Source organism: Lissotriton vulgaris, chromosome 1_1 (genome assembly GCF_964263255.1).
Source record: "Lissotriton vulgaris chromosome 1_1, aLisVul1.2, whole genome shotgun sequence".
Classification (NCBI taxonomy): domain Eukaryota; kingdom Metazoa; phylum Chordata; class Amphibia; order Caudata; family Salamandridae; genus Lissotriton; species Lissotriton vulgaris.
The window spans coordinates 2,003,806,231-2,003,827,077 of NC_141685.1; the positions used below are offsets into that span (position 1 = coordinate 2,003,806,231).

The following is a 20,847-nucleotide window of genomic DNA, read 5'->3' on the forward strand; positions in this document are numbered from 1 at the left end:
ATATATTCTAAGTCTGATGAGAATTGATAAAACAAAGCATAGCCTGAAATTCTTCCCGGCTGACTAACACTGAAGTTGGGCTCAGAACGCAATATCTAAAATGGATGTTGGGCTATTACCTTAACAAGTGAAGACATCCTACAAAGAAAAAACCCCACCAACAGACACAAGTCTGGCGGTTTTATGCTTAAAGGTTACATTCAGGCAAATGTTTTTTATTTCAAAAGTCCTGAAGATGATCCCACTATGATAGAGCTAGGGATCGAAACGTCCGTCGACTGCATTTAGAGTGTCCCATACTTAGAATCTGTATTATTATTGTATGGAAGATTCACTCCAGGACACACTGTTGATTTGAATGTGTATCAGTGGCCTGTTAGCTCACTTTTGTTTGCCTGATATTGTTCACACTCACGGTCTTTTTCACTTCCTTTCTCACATACGGCGCAGGACTGTGCCTTACAGCAACCGTTATGTCTTTGGTTACCTGTTTTACCTATGCATTGAGACAAACTATTCCTTGAATAAACATTCCCTGCCCGGCTGGGCAAGGGAGTTTTTGCATTATATAGCAGCCCATTGTGGTCTATATATTATCTCTAACTTTATTTGTATATGCTGGGAACCACTTGTTTTACTCAAAATACTTGATACCCAAGGTCCCAGGCCATTTATTGGGTTCCCCTTGTTCCCCCCCCCCCCAAAAAAAAAAAGATTTTCCAGGTGATGGACAAACAGAATGGCAAAATTCGGGGCGAAACATGCGCCCATTGAAACTCCTTTTATTTGTAGAAAAAATGTGTCTGGGTAGAGGAAGTAATTGTTTTTCAATGCTATTCGGAGAAGATCCATGATGAATTCTGTGGGGATACATGTGGGTTGTGGTCTTGAAACGAGTAAGGTATGGATGACCTGTAAGCCTTCATCATGGGGGATGTTGGTGTAAAGGGATTCGATGTCCAATCCTGCCATCACTTGTGAGTTGGTGTCAAAGGGTAGATCCTCAAGATGGTATTAATGAGGTCCATTGTGTCTCTGATGTAGGTGTCAGTTTCAGGGACAAAAGATTTGATGATGGAGTCTATATATTTTCCAAGTGGTTCCAGGATTGAACCGCACCCAGAAACAATAGGTCCGCCCGGTGAATTTAAACTGCCTTTGTGTATTTTGGGCAGGACGTAGAGTACTGGGGTGCGGGGTTGGAATTATTGAGGAAACCAAATTCCTTTTTGGTGATGATGTCTTCATCTTTGGCATCCGTGGTGACGGATAGTATTTTGCTCCAGATGTCTTCGAGGGGGTCTTTTGGAAGAGGTCGGTAGTGTTCTTGACTTGCAAGTTGTCTTTTAATTTCTAGGTCGTATTTGTCGTATTTGGTTGTGCTCATAATGACTATACCTCCTCCCTTATCAGCCGGTTTTATAATGATATCGTTGTTTTCCTTCAACGTTTTCAGGGCTAGTTTCTCAGTCAGCCGGAGGTTATAAGGAATAAATTGTGATTGGGTTTTGAGGTCCCTCACGTCTTTGAGTACTAGTCGTTCAAATGCCAAGATTTCAGGTGGCATGGCATGTGAGGGAGGGTTGAAGGTAGATGGCGGTCTGAAGGGCGATGGATTTGGAGGTGCAGATTCCATTTTATCTGCAAAGTAGTGTCTTAATCGTATCCGTCTGAAGAATTTCAGAAGGCTGGATTGAAGGTCCAGGAAGTCTGTGCGTTCAGTGGGTACGAATGTTAGTTTTCGAGATAAAAGATTGATCTCATCGTTGCTGAACACATGATCCGATAGGTTGAAGATTGGTATTTGTAAATCAGTGGTCCCTGTTGGATCTTCATCTTCTATTGTTGTTGCCCCCATTGGTAGAACCGGTTGCGTGTTTGTCGTTCTCCCGGGAGTTGCAGTTGGTATTAGCGATTTTTTGTTGGGACGATTCTGAGGGGGTGGATGTCCGCGTCCGCGGCCTCTCCCTAAAAAACCAGCCGGGATAAGAGGTGGAGGTCTGTTGTTGGATGCACAGGTACCTGGGCGGTTGTCCGTGTCCGAGTCTTCAACTGAGGTATTTGACGAACCCGAAAATGTTATCCGCTGATTATTTCTGAAGCGGCCCCAATTACGTGTTCTAGGTGGAATGTATTGGGTGTTGTAAAATGCTTCGTCCAAGTAAGGGTAAGTATTTTCCACCTTGTAATTCTTGATGTCTTTTTGGATTTTGTTGTTTTTTTTGTTGAGTTCGAAGGTGTTAAAGGTACCAATTGTGGTATTGATTTTTTCTAAAAGACTTTTCGCATCAGAGAGAGAAGAGTCTTCCAAGATTTGTTTTTCAAGTTCTGCTATTTCCAGGAGTTCCAAGCGGCTATGTTCGATGGCTGTGTCTATGCCAAGGACCATCCAATGTCTGGAGCAGGTTGTAGCCAGATGGCTAAATTTCGTCCGGAACAAGGGGTCAGTTGTAAAGATGGCAGGGGTATTGCGTATTTGTAACCCCACAGGAATGGTGCCTGATCTAAGATAATCTGTGAGCATTCGCGCATCTTAATATCTCCTCCCTTTCTTCACAGCACTCCCTCATTCAGACAACCAGTCCTGATGATGATTCGAAATGCTCCGGATCGAAACGCCGTCGACCTAACAGCCTGACCAATAGGCGCCCTTCTTCTTCGTGGCTCTATGTTCAAATTAAATCACCTGTGCCCACTGTGATATCACAATGTCACATGCGCCGTTAAGCCACTCACTGTAAATAGTTTGCACCTTATGCACAGTGCGTCAACAACGCTGTTTTCCTTTCACTTGCGTCGCCACTTGCACTTTTTATTCACGTTTGTTGTACCAAGTTCCATGTGGTTGTCATTACAATCTATGCAGTGCTGTTCTTAACTGTATATGTCCGACCTTGAAACTAATGTTACCACATAAAGATGAGTAATTACCTTTTGACTAAAAAACGAGTAACCTCCTTCTTGTCCGCCCAAGTAATGCTATGTGCATGCTATCTATAATTGTCTATTGACTTTCACCTTTCAGGACATTGTGTTCTAGTTGCATCCCCATAATAGCTGGCACAATATAACTATTTATTTCAGATGTTCCTAATTAACCTATATCCTGCACCACCGTAGCTAGACCATAGCATCTACCACACCTTTCGGGTGGGATTTTTTCCACCATGAGACCCTATCTGTAATCATATCTTGTGACTGCAAGATCTCGCCTATTGCTGCTTTGCTCATATTTTTTTCACAGGCTACGTTCTCTCACAAGACACACTGAGTATTTTGCTGCAAGACATTTTGGTAAGTACTCATCTGCCTTGATAGGCAAACAGTATTACCTACCTCATTTGACCCTCTCTCCCAACCGCCTCTGCTAAATTAGAACAAATTCTCCTTACTATACCTTGGGCAAGTCATGTATTACTAACTCTGCCATTGGCTTAGCCTCAAAGAAATATATTACATATTTATGTGTGACCTTTGTCCTATGATAAACAAATGAAGTATTGTCTTCGATGATACTAATATGAGGATGCGTCGCCAGGCCCTAATATGTATTACACACTTATTTAGGACTACTGTTTGTATGCCTAATTATTGAAGTTTGGTCTTAGCTTCGCAATATGAAGATGAATCTCACAGGATACTTTCATGCCATGCATGATAGTTGTTATGTTTCACCATATTTCGTTGACAATACTACGCAATGATGATGTTAATTTATAGATTGACTTTCCTTGTAATCTCTTTCTTCCATCTTTTCTCTCCTCCTTTTCGTTCCCCCTCTTCTCTTTTCTAACCCACCTTCCCTATTTCCTTCACTTAACCCCCACCTGTCACTGGGGTGGACACAACTATACTGGTCTACATTACCCGTAACCTGCTATCTCATGCTTTCTTTACCCTCCCGGACCCCACTAATTTGACTGTTTTCCCTTCTCTTCTCACCTTATCTCTTGAATAGGTTCTCACATATGTTGTTTACAATACTATTTCTGATTGCCTAAAATCAGCCTTGAGGAAGTCCTTGGCCGCTGGCCATACAGGCGAAACACCTGTCGGCTTTTTGTCTAAACTATTTCTGGCAACGAATAAATACAGCTTCTCACTTTGAAATCACAACTGGATTTTGAGATGTTGTACTCCAGGAACTCACATATAAAATACCAGGCACCAACCTATCATATGTTTCAAATAATATTTAATTTTGCTGCTCCTGTACCAGAACTTCATTAAAAGTCATGAGGTCGTCAACCAGAGAGAGCCTTGCTGTGAGTGAGTCTGAGAGAGTTGGTGAACAGTTTCTGATAGACAAACGTGTAGTAGTTAATGTTCAAGATAGTGAACGTCTTCTTTGAGAAGAATGTTATTTTCTACTAGATCATTACTGGACCATGTGGATAAAGTATGAAATGCAGGTCTCTACCTAGATGGTCTCTTAGATCTACCTCTAGATCTAGAGGGATAATGTTGCAGCCTTCTTGGACTTCTGGACCTTCATGTAATCCTAGGTGGAGAAGTAGGTGCATACTTACTCCTATCTCTTAAAAGTTTGATAGGAGCAGAAGGAGGAGAAGGTGATGGTGTTCGAGGATGGAGTGGAGGAGAAGACAAAGACACTGTAGTAGGTGGCGAGCTTGGCAAAAAAAACAGGAGATGTTGAACCCCTTAAGAGTTGGCGCGCATGGCAGGATGATTTCAGAGTATTTTCCCACAAAGATGAGTAAGTATGAGAGAACTTTGAGTTCGAAATTTGAGGCACTCCTCTATTCCTTAGCTCTTAATCGCCTGTGCTAACAAGCCCTTAAAACCCTGCATTGGCTCCCTGTTCGCCAAAGGGTGCACTTTAAAGCTATATGTACCACTCACAAGCTCTATAACGGCTCAGGCCCAGCGATCCTTAGCAAAATGATTACACCCTATATAGCCACTAGATCGCTACGATCTCAAAATGAGAATCTAGTCCTCATTCCTAGATTCAAAAAAGTCCGCACAGGAGGTCGTCAATTCTCCGTTCAGGCGGCCAAAGGCTGGAACGCACTCCCTCGCCCCCTCAGACTGGAATCCAACTTCCTTGCGTTCCGAAAAAAACTCAAGACCCATTTGTTTCCAAAATAACACCCTTCAGCCACCTTCCCTCTCATTAGGTTCAAGCTACATAGCGCGGGGATACCCACGGGTCACCAGGCGCTGTAAAAATCGCTAAAATAAATAAAATAAATGTAGAAGGAGATCTAGTTCTCGATGTCGAGTGATGCTTTGATGACGGATGTCTTATTTTCGACATCCATGAAGGCTTTGAAGTAAATGGTGGCTTTTCCTTTCAGCAGCAACCATCCTGATTTTTACAAAATTAAGTATGGTCTTGATGTCAATGGCGAGCAAGTGTGCAAGCTACCGACTTCAATGTCATGCTTCTCAAAGCCGATCAGGAGCATCACCTCTTCTTCCGATGGTATTTTTCCCTGGATCTAACCCTCAGGGAGTCCTGGGAGCAGGAGGAGGGTGCTTTGGGGGAAGACTGACCTTCCCCTAGGCCCTTAGTTACTGTCTTCTTGCTTGAAGAACATGCAGCCTGATGTTCTCTTTGTCCTTGGGTGTTTTTCTGGAGAACTTCTGGCAGTGGCAGCATGCTTCTGGAACATGATCTTTAAGACAACATAGACAATGCAGACACTATGAGGATCTGAATGGGCCTTCCTCTTCCCACAAGCAGGGTACTTCACAAAAAGTGTAGGAATCCTCACAGAAAAATTATGTCTTCAGTCAGAATATGGTTGAAATCTATTCCATGTCTTTTATGATATAGTCAAATGAATCACAAAAGTAAAGGTTTTAGATCGAATGTATTTAAAGCCAAACAGTTAGAGCTAAGGTCACCGGAATCCCTTCTCCAGGAGCCAAAACAATGAATTCATCTAACTGCCACCTGTGGGGCATGATGGGATACAGGGTGCATTGTGAGGCACAGTTTCAGTTTTTCCTATGTTCTACATTGTAGTCTATTGTCTAATATAGCCCTTAATTCACATTCTGTTTCTTAAAGTTTGTGAAACATTTTCTATTGTCACTTTTTTTGTAAAGCGAATAATTGTATGTAATTGGCCTCTTTTTAAAACCTAAACCAAATGAAATGTGGTATTTTTGTACAACGTATATAAAGTGCTATAGAATCCCTGTATGTGTGCAGGAATATTTAGTGCTTATGGCCATAGATGAGGATCCCCTGGAAGAGTATTCCTGTTATTTTCCAAGAACAAAAAAAATAAAATTACAAACTTTGGCTCAATTATGTGAACCATGATGTATTCTAGCACCAACTTTCACCATATGCCAAGTCATTTTGATTCATTCTGAACTTCAATATCAACCTCAAGAAACACATCACCTACAAAATGAAGAATGGCTCCCCTTGCAGGCCTACATCAGCTTCAAAACCAGCTGCATCATTTACAAAGACATCACGACCAGTACACCTTTCAGATAACCTCAATACTCACCTATTAACAAGCACTACATCAGAATGCATAAATGTCCACAACTCAGAGTTATCTCAAACACCTGTTGACATTATGCTTATCTTTGACCTTGCAACATGCTCCTTTGCCTTTTGGGTAGGTTTGCACTGTAAAAATACGAATAAACACACATAGAGGAACAGAAGAAGGCTGCTGCGACACCTCTCAAAAAAGCCTGCGTGAATGCATTTGTCTGATCCTGTAATGAGTTCCTGTAGTTTAAGTATTAGCATGAACTTTGTTCGATAGCTCAGAGCACTGATAATTTTAAACCATAAACACATAAGTTAGACTGTATTAACGGCATTGCTGCACTTATGGTAGCATAAGAAAGCCATGGTATAAAGTATACTATGCATCGGCAACAGATAGAAGAATGTTGACTATATAGGAGCCTTATCAAGGTTCTCTTTTTTTAAATATCATAATAAAATACAGAAAATTACCTGGGTATACTGGCCACAGCGATCCATGCATGTATTTGATTTGTAAACATAAAATTTTTCTTCAGCGGCAAACTCAGCTGTAAAAGAAAGCTGTGTACCAGCCTTTCCCATCCAAATATTTTCTCCAACTGTTGAGAGCGTTGGATGGGCCATTTCACTGTGATCAAGGTAGGCATTATGAGTAAATGTACAGTTTTTCGCCCATTCCATGGCAGTAATTGCTAAAGCTGGATCCCAGGTCTGAAACAAAAGTTAAAAATGTGAATGTTAGAAAATGTTTTGAACTGCGGAATTTTGTATATCCAAAACTTTGAATTGTGAACATGATTACATCCACTGTGAAATCCATGCAGGGCTCTCGGTGATAAAAGTCAGTTCGGTTTGCTATCTGGGCCCGGTTAAGTGTTTCATGTAGTACTTGGTGCACAAAGACCCGGCTAAAATCTATAAATTAGGATCTGCAAGACCTGGGCAGCGCCATTTGCACAGCTTGTAGCCCAAACATGAATCTTGCCATCTTTCCTGGCAAAAAAGAACTGGATGGTGCAACAGATTCCTGATGCACAGGATGAAGCCGTGCCCCATTATCAGCAAGAAGGAGATGGGTGCACTTATTTTCTGGGTGCAGCGCCATCTCCCCCACATGATGCCAGCTTTCGGCAGACCTGGTAAGGGGCGGTAATGTCAGGTGCTCTATGGGCAAGTGCGGCGGAGTGTACACAGCACAGGTATCCAGTGGCAGCTGACACTCTGCTGGGCTGGCACCTAGACAGAGAATAGGACCTGTTCGACCTGCTGGATGTTGAGGTGGCAGGGCACAGTGAGTAATATTTTTGTTTTCTAAAAATGTCTAATATTTATTTTTTCAAGCAGGATGATCACAGGTAAGTTAAGTTTGTGTATTGATTATTCACATGTATAGACATACACACACACACACGTGCACACGCACTCACCCCCACATTAAATTACCCAGCACAGTTGCGGTTTTACCGGTGAGCACCAGAACGCTGGGGGTGTAGACACAGGTGCCACCGCTAATGCCTTAACATTGTCACAATTCATCTATATAAAGAGAAGAGTCTGCACTTGAGGCAAAAGAGGTTCATTCCATTTATTTGAAGAACTGGTGCTCAATACTCAGGACAAGTTTCTGCTATTTCCTCAGCCTTTCTCAACTGAAAGGAGCACTTAATTTCAGTCAATATATGGGCTACAAGTGAGTTCAATCAGACCAATATACTTCACGCTCTCGTTCCCAGTTCATATGCCTCTATATAAAGAGAATACTCTGCACTTGAGGCCTAAGTGATTCATTGCAACTATTTACAGACCTGGCGCTCAATACGCAGGATGCATTTTGGCTATTTCCTCAGCCCTTCTCAACTGAAAGAAGATTCAAAGTTAATTCAATATATGGGCTGCTCGTGAGTTCAATCAGACCAACATAGTACAAATACTTATCGCTCTTGTTACTAGTTCATATGCCTCTATATATAGAGAACAGTCTGCAATTGACACAAAAGGGATTCATTCCATTTATTTGCAGAACTGGCACGCAATACTTAGGACACATTTGGCTATTTCCTCAAAATACTTCATGTCTCGTTACCAGTTCACAAGCCTCAATTTGTATTTACTAGTGTAATTAACCGTTTCTCATCCTGAAACGGGCAAAATAAAACTCACTGCGCACAAAATATTTCATATTAAAAAAGGCATTCCGGTCAAGATGGCGACCTGATCGGGCGCAGGTCTCTGTGGCTCCCTGCCCCGATCCTCGTTTGAAGCATTCGATATAGCTTAACCCTCCCCAAACACCGCTTTGCCGGTCCCTTCTTGACTGCAGCAGTGGGCTGCACTGCCGGCGCTGCTACCGAACCTGCTTGACCGAGTGGGGGACCCAGCGGAGGTGAAAACCCGCGACCGCGATACCTGAAATGGCGGCCGCCCTGGTGTGATCACCGGCCCTGCCCGGACCGGTGGTTGCCGCCTAGGAGGAGCGACGGTCGTCCCGCTCCCTGCGGAGCCCACGACGGGGTCCAGTGGCCCGTGATCCCTGGCCAGGAGTGAAATAGAGGCCCTAGCTCTAGCTGCCGCGACCCGGCCGGTGAAACGAGGGTGAACCGGCCGGAGGTCGTGAAACTCGAGGTCCCAGCTTCCGGGCCCACCAAGACTCCGGCCCGGCAGACTCCCGCAGAAGACACCGCGACCTGAGTGGGCGCCTGCGCTGTGAGACCCAGCGCCCCACCGGCCTAGAGGCAAGTGACCCGAGAGCCAGAGGAATGAGCGACGGCCTGGGCTGCTGCTGAGAGACGCCGGGCGGCGGTGCGGGGCAGTGGAGCCGTGCCTGGCGTTGAGCGGTGGGACGACGGGAGGTGCAGCCAAGCGAGAGACGGCGGCGCCCGCCTCGGTGACTGGGGCTGAAGCGGCCGAAAACCGGAGGTGATGAGGACCTTCGAGGGGGGCGAGGGGGAGACTCGGGGGGCACGCTCGGCCCCCGGCGTTGGGCCTAGCAGACCTGGAAGTGGACTGGCGCGAAAGAAGGAGGCAAAAGGGCCCTGCATCTTACATAGGGGCCTTAACCAGAGAGACCCCTGCTGCGATTCCGACCCCCACATGCGTGCCGAGGCCCACCACCCCTGGGCTGACCCCTGCCTGCGGCCCGTGCTCGGCGCGCCGACCTCTGCACAGCCACCAAACTCACGGCCACCGCCGAAGCACGAGAGACCTACACCGGAGCTTCCGTGGGGCCCCGGTCCGCCTGCCCGAGGGCCCGGATGCTGGCTCCGCCGGCTGCGGCTACCTAGGCGCCCCGAAGGGAGGGCTGGCGCGAGAGGCCTACCCCTGGCAGACAGACGCCGCTGCCGGCGGACGAGGAGACTACATACTCGGCGCCCCTGGCCGCGCTCCGAAACAGTCGCTTTAGACGCAGCTGGGCCCCCGAGACGACACAGAAAAGGGGTCCCCACCTGAGACCTCTTTGAGGGCCCGACCCTCGACAGTCAGGAGCGGAGGATAGCGCAATCAATCAATCAATCAAAGACATTTATAGAGCGCACTACTTACCCGGTGGGTCTCAAGGCGCTTGGGGGGGGTGCTGCTACTGCTCGAACAGCCAGGTCTTGAGCTTCTTCCTGAAGGAGAGGTGGTCTTGGGTCAGGCGCAGGTCGGTCGGTCGGGAGTTCCAGGTCTTGGCGGCCAGGTAGGAGAAGGACCTTCCTCCTGTTGTCGTTCTTCGGATGCGGGGGACGACGGCGAGGGCGTGACTGGCTGATCGGAGATGGCGTTTGGGAGCGTAGAAGTTGATGCGGTTGTTGAGGTAGCTCGGGCCTTGATCGTGTAGGGCTTTGTGTGCGTGGGTGAGGATGGACGAAGGTGATTCTTTTGTTGACGGGGAGCCAATGCAGGTCTCTCAGGTGTCCGGAGATGTGGCTGTGTCGTGGGATGTCGAGGATGAGTCTGGCTGAGGCGTTCTGGATCTGCTGGAGTCTCTTCTGGAGCTTGGCGGTGGTTCCGGCGTAGAGGGCGTTGCCGTAGTCCAGTCGGCTGGTGACGAGGGCCTGGGTGACCGTCTTCCTGGTCTCGGTGGGGATCCACCGGAAGATCTTCCGTAGCATGCGCAGGATGTTGAAGCATGACGAGGAGACGGCGTTGACTTGCCTGGTCATGGTGAGGGAGGAGTCCAGGATGAAGCCCAGGTTGCGTGCGTGGTCTGTCGGTTTGGGTGCGGTGCCCAGGGCGGGGGGCCACCAGGAGTCGTCCCAGGCGGAGGGCGAGGAACCCAGGATGAGGACTTCCGTCTTGTCTGAGTTCAGTTTCAGGCGGCGGGTCGTCATCCACTCGGCTACGTCTTTCATTCCTTTGTGAAGGTTGGCTCTGGCGGCGGCGGGGTCGTTGGTCAGGGAGAGGATCAGCTGGGTGTCGTCAGCGTAGCAGATGAACTGGAACAGATGCACCAGCGCACTGAGGCAGCACGGGCGTGGCGTCAACTATGCACGGAACGGAAAATGCTGGCGGCTCTAGACCAGGATGTCGCGGAATATGCCGCCATGCGCCTCCGACACGCGTACTATACTGGAGGGGACCGCTGCGGGAAATTGCTGGCGAGCAGACTGCGGGAGCAAGGCCAGAGGCAACATATCCGAACCCTCCAGCCTAGCCACGGTGCCCCCATCACAGAAGACGCGGCCATCGCCGCAGCCTTCCGCGACTACTACGCTGATCTTTATACAGCGGACCACCTCTGTAGTGTAGTTCCTATTTTCCCTATAGGCCCTGCGCATTGGAATAACATAAACAGCAGTGTAGACGTAGGACTGAGGTCTTCTAGGTCTCTACTGACTATGTTAGACTTAATTTAGGTTTGCGCCAGCTAGCTCAGAGGTCACTGGAAACTTTCTTGACTGAATAGGAAGTGATCAGCTTCCCTGGCTCAGACAAGAAGGAATTCAGCTTCCGACAACCGCATAAACATGACAACTTTGCTCCCCAGAATAAGAGTCAATCTCTAGAGTCGTGTGAAACAATAGACAGCTATTTCACTCAGTCAGTTGTGCAGAGTTAATTTCACCAGGGTGCAGAGAATAGAGAGACGGGCGTTTTCAATAAAAGATATTATTTATTGAACAGTCTTCTTTCTCATGCAAGAGAAATGAATTGCTACAATTGCAAGACTTGTTATAATGAAAAGTGCGTACAGTAAAAGGAGTATTACGAAATAATACTGTAAAAGCATTGATATGGTTTCTTAGCCATAAGATAGTTAAAATGAATAAAATATATACATTCATATATACATTGGTCAACGACCTCAACTGGTGCTTCTAACTACGCCTACCCCGGTGTACCTGACCTAAGCCTAATACATGGGAGGGAGTAAATAAGTAGCAGTTTAACTTAAGTTGGTTTTGACAAGAGTTTGATTCAAGAATTCTCTCTAAGGGTTCAGTCAGCACCGTACCTCTGGAATAGAATGTAGGAGGTCTGGTATCTCCCTCTCAGGACCCGATATCCCAGTCACCCGCAAGGGCAGGCTGGAAACGCCGGAGCTGGATTTTCTCGGCAGGAGAAAAGACAGCGTCTTTCTCAGCGCGTCAAAGAGGAGGGGCAACGTCTGTGGGCTTCTCGCATCTGCTGGGCTTTCTGCAAGGGGACAGCTGTTCTGCTCCAGTATTCACCACCACAGCGTGTTTGCTTAAGGCAACGTTGGTATATTTATACCTGAAAGGTGCCGAGTTTGACGTAACTTTTGGACATAAGACGTCAATAAAGTTGTCACTAAGAACTGGTCGTTCTTACAGTGCTCGCAGGAGTTCTATTACTAATCAAAACAAAGCAAGTGGGGCTTTCCCAGGTTGCTGGGGGTTTGGTATGTCGAAAGAACTCGGTGTGCTATCTAGGAATCTAAGGAAGTGGCTTCTGCTGTGTCATGGACTGCAGAGGCGAGTTACTGAAAATATGGCTCTGATAATTATGCCATTATAGGGATATGTATTTATTATAGCCGTATAGGGGCATAAGGTCACAATATTGATCGGGTTCCTAGATAAAACACATTACTCACTCCACGATTTTATGTCCATCAATTACTAAAAACTTAAGCAATAAGATGCATGTGTATTCCTACCCACCCCAAAATACATTTTGCATTTGAAATGGTGTATACGAAATACATGAAAAATGATAATAGGTACTGTATGTTTTAAGCAGAGTAATCATTCCCAAAAATTTTTTGCATATATATTCAGTTGAACGATTTTGCGAAAAATTACACATGAAATGTCTCTCAATACAGAAAAGAAGGGCGAGACTATTTCATCACATATAAATACAATTGCTGTAAAATGTGCTAGAGGCTGAGGTAATATTTCGTCTCTAGATCTACTAAAAACTGGAAGCTCTGTTCTTTATGAATAGTTCTACTTTAAGCAAAGTACGTGTGCCAGAAAAAGGTAAATATTTTGGAATTTTGGAAAAAATAATTTCATGATGAGCGGGGGAAAAATAGTTCCAAACGCTTTTCAGTAGCTTTTGTTTATCAAAGCCGAAGGCCGAATTCAGAGTTCATGGGAACGCTGTGTGCCAGATTGTTTTCCAAAAAGTTATTGTTTCTGTTCAGGGGAGAACATAATTTCAGACAGGCTCGCAAAGAATTGGTCTACATATTCAGGTGACAGTTCGACCAAGTTCGGTAATGCTGTAACTTGGCAGTTGTGAGAATGATTGCTATCATCGATTTCAGGATCAGCAATGCTCACAGAGGGTCGTACCTGGGTGATGTTGCTTTCATGTCTTGCTTCACTGCCACCACCTAGTCGTAGCGCAGGAGTCTCAACATATGCCATCATCAGGATTGGTAACCGCTGGGGACAACACGATGCATGAGCCGTTACAGGACTTAGCAAAGTATCGATATCCATTGGTACTGCTGATTGTAGTGCAAGACAGGTGTCTAACACGCATTCCTCTCCGCATAGCATACATTGAAGCACAGGTAAGATGCAGGTCTGCCATATAGGTCTGAATGAAAGAAACCAGGTCATATTCAGATCTCTTAGCCGGGCTAGTCCAAGGACTTTAGTTATGCGGTCCCGGTAGCGTATTGCTAGGATCGTTTCTTCTGCCGGAGTCATGTCTGCGTTTTGGCTCGCCATATTGGAGCAGGAGGGTCAAAAATAAAATACCTGCTACGAGTCCCAAAAGTAGTGGTAGACCGCCAAAAAAACGAATGGACAAAATTGGGAAAGATGTCCAGGACTGCTTCGAAGGGTGTTAACAGTCCAGAAAAAAATGTCTTAAATACATACGAGATACCACTCGCATTCGACATATTTAGGATTTGGCTGAGCATTTCTGTGAAATGCACAGGGCAATTTGTTGATAAAAGTGTATGTATCTCTGCAGTTGTCCTTGCAACTTGAAGATCATACGTCTCTTTTGATGGCGTGATGGGCACTGTTGTCTGTAAAAGCACAGACTTCATTCAGCTTAAAGTATCAATTCGTATAGAAGAGATATTCAAAGGAGGCCAAATCAGAGCCACTGAGTCTCCAGGGCCATTTGGATACAATGCTTGAATACAGCAAGTGTCAATGGAACTGACGCTTAAGAGATATGCTTTCCCTGGCACCAAGCCACAACAGCTGTGATCCGTTATTAGAACGTAACTCCCGTTAGAAAGTTGTCTAAAGAATGGCTCTATCTGTGTTGCAGGTGTGCCGTGCTGGTGGCATGAAAGGTTATTTGAAGTCCCCTCACAGGCCACATGCAAGTTAATACCTTGGCACAAAAGTATACCGCTTAGTGATCGTTTACACTCATTACCACTAAGAAATACATTTTTGTTATTGTCACTATAACATGTGTGTGTATAAGGTAATTTCCATGATGATTTAATGTATCCTTTACCCAACTTTTCATACTGGCCTGCTGGTATATACTTTAGGCAATTTTTAAATTGGAAAGTTGTTATCGGAATTGTGATTATTCCGTGTATTATCCATTCAATGACAGGTCTTTCTGACATTATCAATGGTAATCTCTCAAGTTTTTCAATGCTCAGGATTGTATAGTCTGCTCCTTTCTGTGCCAAACTGATTTGTTTATCAGTAAGGTTAAAGATAGAAAACAATGACGTTGTGTTGATTAAACGCCATGGCACATAGCCTGAACGGAGGTTTTGCAACGTCCAGCCTAGCTGTACAAAAGAACGTGATTGGGACTGGCCATGTTGTAACATTAGCAAGTCCTGGTCTATTATATCGATAGCAGATGATACAATACTGTCCAGTGAATATATTCTGGAAGACAGAGCCATTAACCCATTGTCCACAACAGAAAGTGATTTTTCCAAATTATTACGATCAATTTCTCGTATTTTCTCTGCAGTCTCAATTTGAGTCACTTTCCATGCCTCGTTGTAAACAGCATATATACTGGCCGCTATGAAACGTATTTGACGCTGTTTGCGTGGTCCCATTATGAAATCGCACAAATCAGCACCATCTTTAAGTAAAGACAAGTGTTGCTTAATTTGTGCCAGTGTGGATGTTTGTAGCCATTCAAGGCATAGTTTCTCTACACTGTATGTTGTTACTATCCCTGGATGTTGTCTCTGGCAGTATCTAGGGTCTGGTCTGGTCATTTTTAACCCCTGTATTTTGTTCAGGAATCTGTCTTGACAGTTATTCGTGTCTGTAGGCCAGATTACCCACTTTTTCCAATCAGGATGTGTTCTGTTTTCATTTAAAATTTGGGATACGTCTACTTCAATATCTGTGGTTGCATTATCAGGTATTGGCTTTGGAATAGACGGTTTGTTAAGGTCTTTAATCTTGGCTAGGCCAAGACAGGTTGTTTGTTGAATTGTGTCATTCAAGAACATTATTTGTTCTGGGATCATGCAGGCTCGAAATAATGCTTCTAGGCCTTGTACCTGCCAATCTTTTGTACCCCAGATGGTTTTCGTTTCAATGTTGTTTTTCCAGAAATCAAAACCAAATGTAATCATTTTTTCATAAAATGCTTCTGAATATATCAATTTAGTATTTGTCAGCATGGTTTTTGTCCCTGTTTTATCTAACAGTTTATAATAAAATGTTTCTGCATCACTTGTGTTAAACCCTGAGAAGTATTGGAATTTCTCATAGAATGTTTTTGAACTGCTTTTAGGTGGAGTAGCACAATGTTCCCATTGGTTATATTTAAAAACATTTCTAGGTTGAGCAGATTTATGTAAATAGTGGTCTGCATAATGAGTAAAACAGTACATCTGTTCATAATTCGATGAACCTTGCAAATAATCATGCTCTGTAAATTTTGCTGACAAAACTAAATCCAACATCATATTATTTATGCTTTCAAAGTCCCAATCATCAGAGAATGTACTTTGTTTTACAAAGTCACCTAATGAAACCTTGAACTGATGAGGATATTTCAAGAGTTCGACCGGGCCATATATTTCGTAGTCTGTTTTGTCCCAAACTACTCCGCTGGGTATCCGAATGGCTGTGACATTCACTGATGATAGTTCTCTTTTCTCGATGTGAGATGATTTGTGAGGCTTCAGAACTAAGTTGATGTTCTGACTTGCTGTGTCCATTGTACTGAAATAAATTTTCCTAAAACTAAAATTAAAATTAGGCATAGTAGGAGTATAAGTACCCCTGACACAATCCAATGTTCAATCAATGGTGCATTTAGATATGCTTCTTTGAGTTGATGAAAGAGTTCTGTTGCTTTTTCTTTAAAAGTCTTTGTTGCTGGTGTCACTTCAGGGTCGCTTTGATCTTCAGAAAAGTTATCGAAATTGATGAAGTAGCCAGATGCAGTTGTGTCGATTGTTGGAATTGTTTTCTCAATTTGCCTTTCATTAGCACATTCTGATGCTACATCATTGTAGACTGGTGTTTCATGACGAACTGTTTCAATTTGGGTTTCAAGAGGCACTAGTTCCATGGCATTTCTGCATAGTCCTTTTTTATTCACTGCAGGTTTATCAATTGTGATTAGTCTTTCAGTTTGAACCTCTTAGATACTAGCAAATTTGGGTATTCTGTTACTTCTTGGGAGTCCACTGGGCCTACTATTTATTATAGGCCACATGATTGTGGTTTTACCAGGTCGATGGATACAACTCTGTTCTCCTTTTTACCAGCAAGGGGCGGTAGTACAACTGATCTTGTTCCGTTGATTGCTAAGACAGGTACTGCTTTTCTGTAAGAAGGCCCAAATTCCTTCTTCACCGCTATTTTTTCTCTGACCAGATCCCCAATCTTTGGAATCCAGACAGGTCTTGCTGGGACAGGTGGTGTGTCTTCAGTGGTTGTTGGCTGTTGCTTTAACTTTATGTTGCCCAGGGCTTTTCTTGTTTCATTTAAGTCCTGTAAAACAGGCAAACGATCTTTGATGTTAAAGCCTTTTTTCTTATTTTCTACCACTAAAGCATGACTATCTAAGTCCTGTACATACATTCTAGTTCCGAACAATAGTTCGTACGGGCTGAAACCTTTTAGAGAATTTCTTGGCAAGTTGTTAAGACTACGTTGGACACTTGTTAAATGCTGGACCCACCCATCACCCGAACCTAATACCTTTGCCGTTACAGATTGCTTTATGTCTCGGTTTTTTCTTTCCACTACCCCGTTTCCCTCAGGATGGAAGGGACAAGAGAACCGCAATCCAATGCCCATGCTGGTCATGGCCTCCTTATAAGCTCGAGAGCTAAAAGCAGGACCCTGGTCAGAATGACGATTCAGAAAAGGGGGTGGTGATGAACAGAGTGTCTGAATTAAGCAGACCACTCTTACCCAGTCCAAAGATCAGGGCTTGATCCATCACCGTTATTTAGCTCACTGCACCATCCCAGCTCAGAACCTGGCTATATGCAAATTAGTCTGTCCCTGGCCCAGTGCATCATGGGAACAGGGCAGACAAAACTACCAAGCCAATTCTTCACCAGAAAGGAGACAAGCTTCCGGGGACCGGTTTCTGGCATTTCAGCCGTCGTCGGCCCGGCTTGCTTGAATCCTGATGGTGCAGTGAGCAAGGGACCCATGTCTGAGTATACCCTGCCACACCTATAGTGGCCAAAAACGATTCAGAAAAGGGGGTGGTGATGAACAGAGTGTCTGAATTAAGCAGACCACTCTTACCCAGTCCAAAGATCAGGGCTTGATCCATCACCGTTATTTAGCTCACTGCACCATCCCAGCTCAGAACCTGGCTATATGCAAATTAGTCTGTCCCTGGCCCAGTGCATCATGGGAACAGGGCAGACCAAACTACCAAGCCAATTCTTCACCAGAAAGGAGACAAGCTTCCGGGGACCGTCGTCGGCCCGGCTTGCTTGAATCCTGATGGTGCAGTGAGCAAGGGACTCATGTCTGAGTGTACCCTGCCACACCTATAGTGGCCAAAAACGATTCAGAAAAGGGGGTGGTGATGAACAGAGTGTCTGAATTAAGCAGACCACTCTTACCAAGTCCAAAGATCAGGGCTTGATCCATCACCGTTATTTAGCTCACTGCACCATCCCAGCTCAGAACCTGGCTATATGCAAATTAGTCTGTCCCTGGCCCTGTGCATCATGGGAACAGGGCAGACCAAACTACCAAGCCAATTCTTCACCAGAAAGGAGACAAGCTTCCGGGGACCGGTTTCTGGCATTTCAGCCGTCGTCGGCCCGGCTTGCTTGAATCCTGATGGTGCAGTGAGCAAGGGACTCATGTCTGAGTATATCACCACCCCCTTTTTTGAATCATTTTGTCCACCATAAGCGTGGAAGGGTATACTCAGATGTGAGTCCCTTGCTCATTGCACCATCAGGATTCAAGCAAGCCGGGCCGACGACGGCTGAAATGCCAGAAACCGGTCCCTGGAAGCTTGTTTCCTTCCCAGTATAGGAATTGGCTTGGTAGTTTGGTTTGCCCTGTTCCCATCATGCACTTTGACAGGAACAGACTAATTTGCATGTAGCCAGGTTCTGAGCTGGGATGGTGCAGTGAGCTAAAAAACGGTGATGGATCAAGCCCTGATGGCTACACAGCGGCCTTCTATAAGACCTTTTGTCCACAAGTGGCCCCGCTGCTGAAGGACCTTTTCAACACCTTCGATAAGCCTGGTGCCATCCCCCCGGACCTTCGGTGATTCCCAAGGCGGGGCGGGACCCCTCCCGATGTGGCTCATACCGGCCGATCTCCCTGTTGAATATCGACCTGAAGCTTAACACCAGCCTCCTTGCAGGTCGACTAGCACCATATATGCAGCAGCGGGCTTCATCCCACAGCGACAGACGAGCGACAACACCAGGTGAGTCCTCCACCTCATCGAGGCCGGATCGCGGACGAGACCGGACTGCATCCTCCTCACGATTGATGCAGAGAAGGCATTCGATAGGGTGCATTGGCCCTATCTAGATTTAGTGCTACAACGGTTCGGAATAGGAGAAACCCTTCGCAACCATATATTTAATTGTTATCGCCAACTAAACGCTGCAGTCCGGGTTAACGGCCACACCTCCCCACGGTTTGCAATTGGCAGAGGGACTAGACAGGGGTGCCCACTCTCTCCCCTCTTGTTCGCGCTCTACATGGAGCCGCTGGCGCAACGGGTGAGGAAACACAACCTCATTACGGGCATCCCGTTTGGCGGGGACACACACACGATCAGTTTATACGCTGATGACGTCTTACTATCCCTGACCAATCCGATGCAATCCCTCCGAGCGCTCTTTATTGAGCTTCACATCTTTGAGCTGGCGTCAGGCTTTAAGATTAACGTGGCGAAGTCGGAAGCCGTGAACATATCACTGTCACCAGAGGTACTTGAGGACGCCAAGGCTGAATTTGACTTACAGTGGTCAGAGTCTACCATCTCTTACTTAGGGGTCTTGTTGGCCCCGACGGTGCAGGCCACTGCGGATGCCAACTATGCTAGACTCAGCTCCCGACTTTGTGACAACCTTAGAAGGTGGAAACACCTCACCCTGTCCTGGTTGGGTCGTATCGCTGCCGTCAAGATGACCCTTTTGTCCCAGATTCTTTACGTATTCCAGACCCTCCCTCTACGCCCACCGGCGGGATGGCTTCAGAGGGCACAATCAGATCTGGCGTGCTTTTTCTGGAACGGCCGCCGTCAGCGGTTTAAGCATACGATCGCCACATTTCCCCCTGAACATGGCGGCGTGGGCGTGCCCGACCTCACTCTATACTTTCAGGCGACTCAGCAACGCACTCTGGTGGAGTGGCACCAACTGGAATCTGCCAAACACTGGCTCTTTCAGGACCAAGCGGTGGCTGGTATTCCACTCCAGGGCATCCCGTTCTTGACACGCTGCCATAGACCTCCCAACCTCTACCCCTCACCGATCACCAGCACAGTCCTGGATATCTGGGACAGAGTGGCAGTCAAGTGAGAGCTCACCTCCTTCCCCTCTCCAATGACGCCGATCTTCGATAACCCTGACTTCTCGCCTGGCCTTGATCCTCGGGCCTACGCGACATGGAGGACTACACCTTGTAGGGACGCGGGACATATGTTCGACCTTAAGGGCATTCTTCCATTCCAGAAGGTGAAGGAAGATTATGGCATACCCGAAACAGATCGTCTGCCCTACCTGCAGGTCCGTCACTGGGTTCTACAGCCATCGGTTCAACCTGGTGCACAGCGCCACCTCACCCCATACGAGAAGTGGCTGTTGACACGCACATCCGACAAAAAACTGATCTCAGATCTGTACCAGCACTTACTCCTTACCAACATATACACCTATAACGCGGGGAGGGTCAGATGGGAGAGGGTCTTGGGGAGACAACTCACACGCAAAGAATAGGAGAGAGTCCACTACAGAGCCAGGCACTCTGCCTACCATACAGGCCTCACCGAAACTATGACCAAAGTTGCCACATACTGGTACCATACACCCGAACGACTACATCAATGAGACCCCCGGGTTAGTGACCGCTGTTGGAGAGGGTGTGGGGGAACTTGGAACGTTGGAGCACCTACTTTGGAGCTGCGACCACCTTCAGCCTTATTGGAACTCAATCCTAGATTTGATAGACTCTCACCTAGATACCCAACTGCCCAGGTTCCCTGCCTATGTCCTACTGGGCCTTCCTAACGCTTTGATGTACCCCTTAAAATCCTGGAGAGGGAGGCTATGAAATAACCCAGCACAATTGGGGTTTTACAAATTGAGGAACATGAACCGGTAACAAGAGCATTAAGTATTTTTACTATGTTGGTTGGACTGAAATCACGTGCAGCTCATATATTAAATGAATTATGGCCCTCCTTTCAGTGATGAAAGGCTGAGGAAAAAGCTGAAACGTGTCCCAAGTGTTGAGATCCAGGTCGGCGAATAAATGGAAAGAATAACATTTGCC

At 45.9% G+C, this 20,847-nt stretch overlaps 1 protein-coding gene across 1 annotated transcript in view; it reads right to left on the reverse strand.

Annotated features, from left to right (window-relative positions):
- The window catches only part of LOC147751527 (glioma pathogenesis-related protein 1-like), a 908,719-nt gene that overhangs the window by 711,321 nt on the left and 176,551 nt on the right, over positions 1 to 20,847 (reverse strand). The window contains exon 2 of the mRNA XM_086938633.1: positions 6,959 to 7,198. Coding sequence (XP_086794759.1) covers positions 6,959 to 7,198 — 240 coding nt within the window. The remainder of the gene's footprint in view (positions 1 to 6,958; positions 7,199 to 20,847) is intronic.